Genomic DNA, 10,345 nt, shown 5'->3' on the forward strand with positions numbered 1-10,345 from the left:
GCCCTGCTGGTGCCCCTCAATCCCAACCCGCTATCCCAGCCCTGGATGCCCCTACCCCCAGCTCTACTGGTGCCCCTTAATCCTGCTGACTCATTGTGCCTGGATCTAGCTAGAATGATCCCCCTCAGTCACAGAGCACCATGATCACCCCAAGATTAAAGGCGGGGAAGGGGCATAAGATTTAACCTGTAAAGAAGCCAGGCAAGAGTAGTCTGTGTCTGAGGTTAACAAGGCCCACCTTCTCCCCCTCCCCCCACCCCAGACTCACAAACACACACTGCACTCCTCAGAGAGTAATCCAGGGCACCCTCAGCCTCGGCTGCACCCCCAGCAAGTACCTATAGCAAACTCGCAGCAGACTGCACATTTGCATCAATAGTCCCTGCAATAATTATCAGTGCTTTACCATAGCACTTAGGAGCCCTCGTCACAGCCCAGGACCCCACGGTGCCGGGCGCTGTACATATATATTGGTAGTCCATCGCTGATGATATTGTCGCAATTCTCATATATGGCTACGCATATGATGCACAGAGTCGGCTGCACTGAGGGCATGGGAAATCTGTATCTACGATGTTTGATGATGCAGCTTTATGTCACCTTTCACGTGCAGCCTGGACATAATTTCGTTGCTCCCACTCAAACTTGTCACATGCTGATCCTGTCAGAGGCAGCCAGCGAGTCCTGTTTTGAGCCATTTGCTCAAGTTCTTTGGTATTGATGCCAACCCACTGGAGACTCCTCTTCAGATTATCTTTGAAGCGCTCATATGGATGACTCTTCTTTCTTTTGCCCTGATTCAGCTCCCCAAACAAGATCTACCTAAGTTGTGCTCTCAGTTACATTTCCTCAATGCTGGTTGTGTTTGTTCTCTCAAGGACCTTAATATCGGTCACTCTGTCCTACCAGCGAATGCTCATTATTGAGCGGAAGGAGCATATGTGAAATTGCTCAAGCTGTTTACTGTGACATCTATAAAGAGTCCACGTCTCAGATCCATACAGGAGAGATGTTAGAACCACTGCACTTTAGATCTTCAATTCGGTGGAAAGACAGATGTTGTGTTGGTTAAGAACTTTTGTTCGAAGTCAGCCGAGGACCTGGCTGGCTTTACTAATTCTGGAGATTTCCTGATCAAGGGAACTGTCACTTGAGACGGTGCTGCCCAAATACTTGAACTGATCCACATTTTTCAGGTCTGTGCCTTGGATGAAGATGGCTGGCACTGGGGCATTGGAATGAGGTGCTGGTTGGAACAAGACCTCGGTCTTCCCGAGACTGATGGTGAGGCCAAAGAGCTGGGATGCTTCAGAAAATCTATCAGCGATGACCAGAAGGTCGTCTTGTCTATGGGCCATCAAGGCACAGTCATCTGCAAAAAGTGCCTCAACAAGAAGCCTCTCCAGTGTCTTGGTCTTAGGATCGAGTCTTTGAAGATCAAAGAGGGAGCAAAGACAGTCCCGGCTCCAGAGAGCTGACAGTCATTCCAGTGCAGATTCCAGCTTTGCCCTGCCCTGCCAGCCTTATTAAGGGCTCACTTGGGCCAGACACTGGTTCTTTTTCATTTAAGTTCACCAGATGTTTTCTGTGAAGGACTCTGCTTTGGGGCTCACTCCCCCTTTGGTCTGCCAGGACCTGGGGCTGTGAACCTCACAGGCCCATCCATTCTCATAGAGATGTGAGGAGCAGGCAGATTGATGGGGTGGGGATATGGTAGCTATGTGGATAGGCTATTGTGACTGATGGGTTCTGGCTGTGGGAAGGATCAGTTCTATTGTTCAAGGGAAGTTCCGTAGTGGCCAGGTGTTCAGAAGAGCACAAAGCCCCCATGTACAGCTGAGATCAGATTTCCAAAAGAGCTCAGAGTGCTTGGTGCAGGTTGGGTGCTGCTGAGCCCTGGAAAATCCCTCCCTGAGCTCTTCTGAAAAGCCAGCCCTAAGGCTATGTCTACATTTGCAGAGACAGTGAGCCGGTGAAAGAAAAGCACTGGTTTGTGTACTCACCCACTTCCACAGGCGTCAGAGAGCGTTCACATTTGCAGCACTTCCATCCCCGATGAGAGCAGCGCACTAAGGGCAGCTATCCCACAGTGCAGCTCTCTCTATTTTGACGATAGGCCTTGGGGGAAGGGGGCGTGTGATCACGGGGCATCCTGGGTCCCTGCAAAGCCTCCTCCCCCAAATACTGATCAGCTCCAGTACCTCAGCATAGCTCCAAGCAGGGGATCGTTTGCTCACGGAGCAGCCATTGTCACCTGGCCAGATGATATGTGAGCACTCGCCAAGACAACAGGCAGGGGAGTTTCAAAGTTCCCAGGGCTTTACAGGGGAAGTGGGGGACGTTTGTTTACCTGGCTGCTGGCCAGAGTGGTCACCTAGGCACTGTGGGATACCCTCAGGAGGCTAAAGGCTCTGTAAACAGGAAGAATGTGTCTTCCCTTGCACATCACCACAAAAGCAACAGTAACAGTGTGTGCCTCTCATGGAAGTGATTTTCTTTCTGCAGTGAAACTTCTGAGTTTCACCACAAAAAGTTATTGGCAAGTGCAGACGCTCCCACGGTATTTGCGCAAAAAAGGGACTTTTTCCGCTTTAAATGGCAAATGTAGACACGCCTTAAGTCCCTCCTGTTTTTTTCATTTTGTCTGAGCAACTGGATCCAGGATGGTTGCTTAACACTGCCATTAATTAGGAATGTCTAATTACAGCGCGCCTTCAAAAGAGTACAGAAAGTTTAACTTGCCATTTGCAACACTCCTTTCACTTTGAGTCAAGGTTGCCTGACTGTAAGGCAAGCCATAAAAGGCAAGGAGATAAGCAGTTCCATCATTCCATATCCAATCTATGCTCCAATCATCAATTCCCCTTTCACAACCTCACCTATCTCCTTCCTGCCACCTGCAGCCAACATTCCTCCACCCTCACCCTAAGCAGCTGACAAGCAGCCCGGCACTCAGGCCTCTGCCCTGCTGCCAGCCTATTTGTGAATGACAACGTTACAATGCCCTCCATTGATAACACTCTGCCCTTAGGTAGCACTTGCCCCCGATGATCTCAAAGCGCTCTCACAGAGCACAAGTACATCCACTACACAGTGGGAAATTGAGGCACAGAGTGGGGAAGTGACCTTATCCAAAGTCACATGCAGGCAGCAGAGGGGTGTCCTGCCTCCCAGTGCTGTATTCTAACCACTAGACCACACTCCCACCCACAAATGTAAGCTGTACACTGAGGGTATGGCTCACCACGATGGCACAGGAGGGGTTCTGCCATCAACATAGGAATCCACCTCCCGGAGGGGTGGTAGCTAGCTCGATGGGAGAATTCTCCTGTTGACCAAGCGCTGTGTACATCGGGAGTTCGGTCAGCTTAACTGCATTGCTCAGGGGTGTGAAAAATTCACATCTCGGAGTGATGTAGATGTGCCAGTGTAGGAATTCCTGGGGCTATGCACGCACAGCACTGGAATACTCAACCACAGCAAGGTTTCTGCATGACACACGGGACGTTTCAGAGCTTCTTTTCCTGTGTCACTTAGCAGCCTCCTCCAGGACCAGCCCAGCTCAGCTGTCCCAGTGGAAACATCAGCCTTAGCCAGCTGGCTGCCAGCTTCCCTTCCCCTCTGCAAAGGGCAGGTAAAAGGCACCAGGCAGCAGCTGGAGGGTGCAGACAGGAACAGATTTCCATGGTGGAAGGGGCCCAACCCTTGCTGCTTGTGGAAGATGGACTCTCGCCATCACTGACCCAGTGCCGCATTTGGGCGCAGCTCTCCTTAGCACCGTGCCAGGCCGTCACTGAGCAGCAGTGGGGAAAGCCCAGAGAGACGCAGGGCCTGTTGTTGCAGCTTCCCTCACGAACCACACTGGAGAGGCGGCAAATGCTGCGCTAATAGGGGCGCGAAGCTCCTGCACGGCTAGCAGAGGAACCCCAATTTCTGCGGACGGGACCCAAGCACTGCTCCTGGGAAAGGGCAGCAGGGCTCAGAGCGCTGAGGTTTGGGGGCGCGCGGTCGATTCCCGCTGCAGTGTGGTGACGGGGGGAGGCTGAGGGACACAGAGCCCCTGAGGCTCGGCCAAAGAGGCTCATGGAGGCACTGCAGCCTCTGAAGCAGCTGGTAACACGCAGGGTGAAATCTCCAGGCAAAGGGAAAGTGCCGCTTGACCCAGAAGCCAGGAAACTGAGGCTAGCATCCCTGTTGATGGCTTGATACCGTCACTGCAGACTCACAGCCCAGGGCACAGCATGTCCCACAGAGCCGCCAGGCCTGGCCGCTTGAAAAAGGAGCAGATGTGGAGGATTTCAACAGGTTCGGCTGAGTTTCCTGGCATTCTCTCAATCTCTTAGTGCTTCCCTGGCCAGCACCCAGAGCATTGGCTGAGCAAGGTAAGCTGAGCATTGGCACTGCCGGCTAGATTGCTGCAAAGTTCATCTCTGGGCTCCCTGCCACATGCAGCTCTCTCCTTCCTTCCCCCGACCTCCCGCCTTAAGTTTGTCCGAAGTGGAGTTGGGATGATGAGACACATGGTCCCTCATGCCAAATGCTGGGTCCAACCTGCACCTTCGCCTCCCAGGGGCACAGGATCCAGAGAGACCAAGGTCAGAGCCATTTCCCCAGGCCAATTCTCTCTTGGGCTGTTCCAGTTCTCACCACTTCATAGCATAACTCAGCATACCGCTAGGGGCCAGCCCTAGCTCAGGGAGACACACGCATCCCAGAGCTTGCATATTTATACCTGCCTCTGGAAATTTCCACATGCATCCGACGAAGTGCGTATTCACCCATGAAAGCTCATGCTCCAATACGTCTGTTAGTCTATAAGGTGCCACAGGACTCTTTGCCGCTATCCCAGAGCTTGGCTCCCATGCCTCCTCACCTCTGTTGCCTTCTCTTCCAGCCTGAAACTCTGCTTGGAATTCAGCTGCCACAAATAGTAACCCTAAAAATATCCCGAACTGTGTTTATTTCCCTACCCAAGGGCCTGATCCAATGAGGAGCACCCTAGATTCTCTTGGGTGGGTGGTGGCTGCTCGTTACCTAGAAGAACTGAGTTCTAATGCCCCATGCCGTCTCCTTTTTTATTTTTTTTTCTCTACTAGAATTCTGTAGGTCTTCTCCAAGTGGCCTTATAAAAAACCAGGCCAGCTAGTTCTCTCTTAGCAGCTCCAGGGAGAGCTCTTGGAATGACCCCGTGATAAATGAGCAGGGAGGAGAGCATGCATGGATTTCCAGAAGGGACTGTAGCAGGATGCTGGAAGGGCTCTGCTACAGTCCCTTCTGGAAATCCATGCATGCTCTCCTCCCTGCTCATTTATCACGGGGTCATTCCAAGAGCTCTCCCTGGAGTTGCTAAGAGAGAACTAGCTGGCCTGGTTTTTTATAAGGCCACTTGGAGAAGACCTACAGAATTCTAGTAGAGAAAAAAAAATAAAAAAGGAGACGGCATGGGGCATTAGAACTCAGTTCTTCTAGGTAACGAGCAGCCACCACCCACCCAAGAGAATCTAGGGTGCTCCTCATTGGATCAGGCCCTTGGGTAGGGAAATAAACACAGTTTGGGATATTTTTAGGGTTACTATTTGTGGCAGCTGAATTCCAAGCAGAGTTTCAGGCTGGAAGAGAAGGCAACAGAGCTGGACATTTATGTAATTCCCACGTGACCTGCACTTTAATCCCATAGCTGCTGAGAACTCTCCAAATCTGCCAGTAAATTCAACTGGGCCGACACTAACAAGGGCCCAGCAGTAACAGGCAAAGCAAGTGACACAGAAGGTCCAGCCTGGAGACTGGAGCCAGGCTGATGGCTCAGGTTCACCATGTGCCAACCGCTCCTGACCAGCACCTTTAAAGGTTTCAAAAGCTGCCTTGAGGGGGCAGGCTAGAGAGGAGAATCGCTGGGAAATCACAGCAGGCTAGTGAGAGTCCAGCAGCCTCCAGCGGAAAGCCCTGGGGCTGCAGCCACGGAGCAGGGTTGGTGCTGGTGCAATTCCAGGGAGGATGCCCTGGAAAGCAGGCTCAGGATGCTCTTTATCCAGAGGATGGTGCAATGGACTAACTGCGCCCGTCCTGCTCAGGGAGGCAACTGCCAGGTTTTGCAATACGGTTCTCATAGCAAATTATCGCTCTCTGCACCAGTCAGGGAAATTGCTTGATGCTAGCTGGCAACAGACCCCGGGCCTGATGCAGCACTCCTGACTGATTTCAACGGGGGCAGAGCCCCAGTTTAGAAGGTAGGTTCAGACCCATACATGTGGTTCGTGGAGAAAAGCCTCAACTCACAGTAGTCTCCCCTGCGATAAAAAACCCAGTCTCAGCACCCAGTCAGCCGGCTCAGGCAGAGTAGATGTTTGGGCTTGGGCTGGAGTCTGGGCTCCAGGACCTCTTGAGGGGGAGGATCCCAGGTGCCAGCCCAAGCCTGAATGTCTACCCTGCAACTTTACAGCTGCGAGCCCCAGTCAGCTGACCTGGGCCAGCTGTGGCTGCAGTGGGTCTTCTATTGCAGTGTAAACGTACCCTTAAGGACTCCAATCTGGTGTCATTCATGCACATGAAACTCCCCTCACAGTCAATGGGAGCTGCACCGGAGTAAAGCAGCTGGGCCTTACTTAGTTAATGCAGCCTACTACTGTGGCCTCCTGGAGGCAGGGCTCATGCCTTGTAAAACAGGGCGAGCAACATCAGCAGGAATATCCCAGGAACTACCACCCACTTTAACAAGCTGGATAATTGCAGGGCTCTAGTTCCCATATTTACTGTCTTTCCTCTTTGCAGCAAGCTGGCAAGGAGCATTAAGAAACAAACATAATTTTGTTCCATGAGCCTGTGTCCACCTGCTGAAGACAGCCTGCGGCTGGGGCCAGGTGGAGTGGGCAGGCGTGTTCTGCATGCCCCCACCGCCCCACACATTGTATGGAGGCCCTGCTGTAAGGACCCTGCCGGGTTCCAGTTCCGCAGGGTTGGGGGGCAGGACAGAGAGAGCGGGCTGGGGGTAGAGGGAGGCAGATGAATGGGTTGGGCTCCTTCAGACTCTCCCTCCATTCCCAACGTCTGGGGCAAGCGCCATATCCAGCGGCAGCAGAGTCCTACAGAGCCCCACCCTGACTTTGGGGGATCATCCCACTTCTTCCACAGGGGGAGGGCAAGACAAAGCTCATGCTCCCTGCTGCCAACATTTCTTCTCTGTTCTAGGGCAGGGAGAACAGGACCATGCTTGTTCACTCCCTTTCCCCCACTTCTTTCCTAGGAAGGGGAGATTAGAGACTGGAACTGTCACCCTTTAAGGCTCCCCTGAGGTGGTGCAAGCCAGGTCAGCTGGGCCCAATCCTCCCCCCCCCATACCTATCTAACTTCAGTCCTTTCCAATTTACATGGGGATAAGTGAGATCAGAATCAGGCCCGTTAACTTTGTTAAAGCTCCTAGAATATTCCATACACAGGTTTTATTGCCCAGCTGATCAGCCCTCACAGAAGACTTGGGGGAGGTTTTATCTAGCAGTAAGTCTGATTCAGGGAGTTTCTTCATTTCTTTTCCTTCTCTCTAGCCCTGTGTATTTATAAATGCTCTGTATCCCAGTAACCAAACACCCATACATGCTTCATCCTTTGAGCAGAGCAGCCCTGCCTGCTGTGCACAACTTGAGGGAAAAAAAGAAAAGGGGGCCTGTAGGAATCATAAAGCAAGAGAGGAACAAAGAGAGTTTATCATCTGTGCCTCTTACTGTCCAGTGGATCCTGATGTGCTTGTTCTATCCAGGGACAGCACAAAGCCTTGACTCTCAGTTTTGTTTTTCTAAAGCCCTGCTTTAGTCATCATGCCTCAAGGAAAGTGGAGCCCTTCCTAGAACAAGCATGACCCGGCATAGACCGGATCCTGCATTCCCTGGGCACTCTAATTCCCTTGGCTTTGGGAGGTGCACAAGGAAAGTAGGAGCAGGTCTGAAAAGCAAATTCATGATCCCCCAGCAACACCAAAACAACAGCAGTGCTCAGAAACTCAAAAGCCACTAACGCTGGGGAAACCTCAGGAAAAGTTCCCCAAAACCCTAGCTACAGAATAAAATATTGATCATTATTAATGCAGTTTGTTAAAGAGAAAAGGCCCCCAGTGAGGAATCAACTGCAGGAGACATTAGTCATTCAAAACTACATAAAGTACAGTGAATATAGGCCAGGTGTAAATCAGCATCTCTTCCTTTCGGTGGCATTAGCATGATTTACACCAGCTGAGACTCTGGCCCATTATGTGTTTGCACATGTCTGATGGGAGGCTGGATTGGTAAACACAAGCACCACGTTGTCAAAGGGGTAATAATGATGACTAGGAAATGACTAGTTCTAAAATCCACGGCTGGCAGTGTGCTACCCTTGCCTCTCTTAAGAGCTGTATGGATCTTAGTTATCAAATCTTCACAAAAGGCAACATAGTAAAATCAGTCTTGGGCGGATCAAAAGTTTTCCAAGAAACCTGTTTTTTCAGGGAACATTGGGGTTTTCGACTAATACACATTTTTCACGGGCAGGATCTGCTTTCTGCGGAAAATTTAGATTTTTAATTGAAAAACTCAAAAATCCCCAACTCAAAAGATTTTGGCCAAAAAACATGACTCTGGGTGTGGGTCAAATTTTGGGAGGGGTTTCAGCTTCTTTTGAAAATTTTGCTGGGGGAAAAAAAATCAAAATTTTCTGCAGACATTTTTCTTTCAGACAGGGGCTGGCTCTGCCCAGGGGCTGGCGAAGTCCACAGGTCCCACTGGCTTCACCACAACAGTGGGCGCTCAGCTCGGGGACAAGCGAGCCCTGAGAGCTGCTCCTAGAGCGGAGAACTGCATCTCAACCCGCTACGGTTTTCCAGCCGTGTATTTTTTTGAATGAGAAAATAAAACTATTCGCAAGGAAGGGCGCTTGCAGGGACCGGCCCAGCAGCCCTGAGCTCAGCGTTACGCGGGGGCTCGCTGTCCTGCCAGGGAGCTGAGCCTCCGAGTTCACCCGGCTGCAGCGGGGGGGACAGGACGGCTCCTCGGCGCTGGGATCCCTGAGCCAGCATCTCGGGAGCTGCGGGCGCCCGGGCTCTGCCTGGCCCGGGGCTCCGGCTGTGCCTGGCTCCGGGCGCCCCTGTGCTCCCCACGCTCTGGGTGGCCCCCGCTCACCTTGAAGCCCGGCGGCTCCCGCAGGTCCTTGGTGGGCAAGCACAGCAGCAGGATGCCCACGATGCCGATCCCGCACAGCAGCAGCAGCAGCAGCACCGCGATCGCCTTCCTGGCCATGGTGTGCGGTCCCCGCAGGACTGGAGCCGGCTGGGCTGGGGCCGGGGCCGGGGCCGGGGCCGGGGCGGCTGCATGAGCAGGCGGGGCTTCCTCCTGCTTCTTGGCGCGCTGCCCGGGCGCTGAGACGGGCCAGGAGCCGTGCGAGGGGGCGCAGGTGATGGGCCCGTGGCTCCTCCTCCCGCTGGGGCCGAGACACTGCGGCTGCCGGGGCGGCTGCTGCGCCGGGCCCTGCGCGCTGCGCCCCGGAGCTGGGGCCGGGCCAGGTGGGCGCCGGGCGCTCGCTCGCTCCCCTTTGGTCTCCCAGCTGCCCAGAGCAGGGCCCCGCGCCCCGCTGGGCTCTGCAGGCAGTGGGGGCGCTGCGCTGGGGCAGCCAGCCGCCCTTCTTGGCTCTCTCGTCCCAGGCTGAGCCTGCGTGGGGCAGCCGGGGGTTGGCCTCTGCAGCCGCCAGCCCCAGTTCCAGGCCCCCCCCCCGGCTCTGCCTTCGCTGCAAACTTTAACCTGCCTTAAGAGCACCCCTTTGGGGGGAGGTCCACACAGCGCAGGAGCGAGCCCCCAGCCTAGGTGGCGAGATGTGGGGCAGGGGGCTTGTGTGGACAGCGCTTTGACTGTGGGTTGTGAAACCCAATCGTCCCCCCCTCCCCCGTCCTAGCCTCATTTCAAGCATTGTCTACGCAGCTCTTTTCCTTAGCGCAAGCCCCACTCGCCCAGCCTGGACTGGGAGGCTACTCCCACGCTTGCTCCAAAATGCTGTGTAGATAGCCCCTTGTTCGCAGTGTAGACACAGGGCGATCACACGTTGCCTGAGTACCAGCCATTCCAGTGCTGGCAAGGACACCGCAGGCCCACCCCTGCCAGTGTGACATGTATGCCAAGTAACCGGGGCAGCAGCGGGAGAGCAGCGTGCTCTTCACAATGGTGTACCCCCCTCTGATACCGGACAAAACCACCCCCAGTTTTGTCCCAGTACTGGACAGGGTACGATCCTCTCAAAAAGACTGTCCAGTTTAATAGCGGATGAGTGGCTTCCCTACCGAGACATACCCTGTGTGCTTCCTGCCCGACTTGGCAAGCCATGCACTGCGTTC

At 53.6% G+C, this 10,345-nt stretch overlaps 1 protein-coding gene across 1 annotated transcript in view; it reads right to left on the reverse strand.

The window, feature by feature from the left end:
• Window positions 1–9,450, reverse strand: part of ENTPD2 (ectonucleoside triphosphate diphosphohydrolase 2) — a 45,574-nt gene extending 36,124 nt beyond the window's left edge. Inside the window, exon 1 of the mRNA XM_073313981.2 lies at window positions 9,144–9,450. Coding sequence (XP_073170082.1) covers window positions 9,144–9,260 — 117 coding nt within the window. The 5' untranslated portion in view covers window positions 9,261–9,450. The remainder of the gene's footprint in view (window positions 1–9,143) is intronic.
• Between the last annotated feature and the right edge of the window lie 895 nt (window positions 9,451–10,345).

The sequence above is a fragment of the Lepidochelys kempii genome, chromosome 16 (assembly GCF_965140285.1).
Source record: "Lepidochelys kempii isolate rLepKem1 chromosome 16, rLepKem1.hap1, whole genome shotgun sequence".
NCBI lineage: Eukaryota > Metazoa > Chordata > Testudines > Cheloniidae > Lepidochelys > Lepidochelys kempii.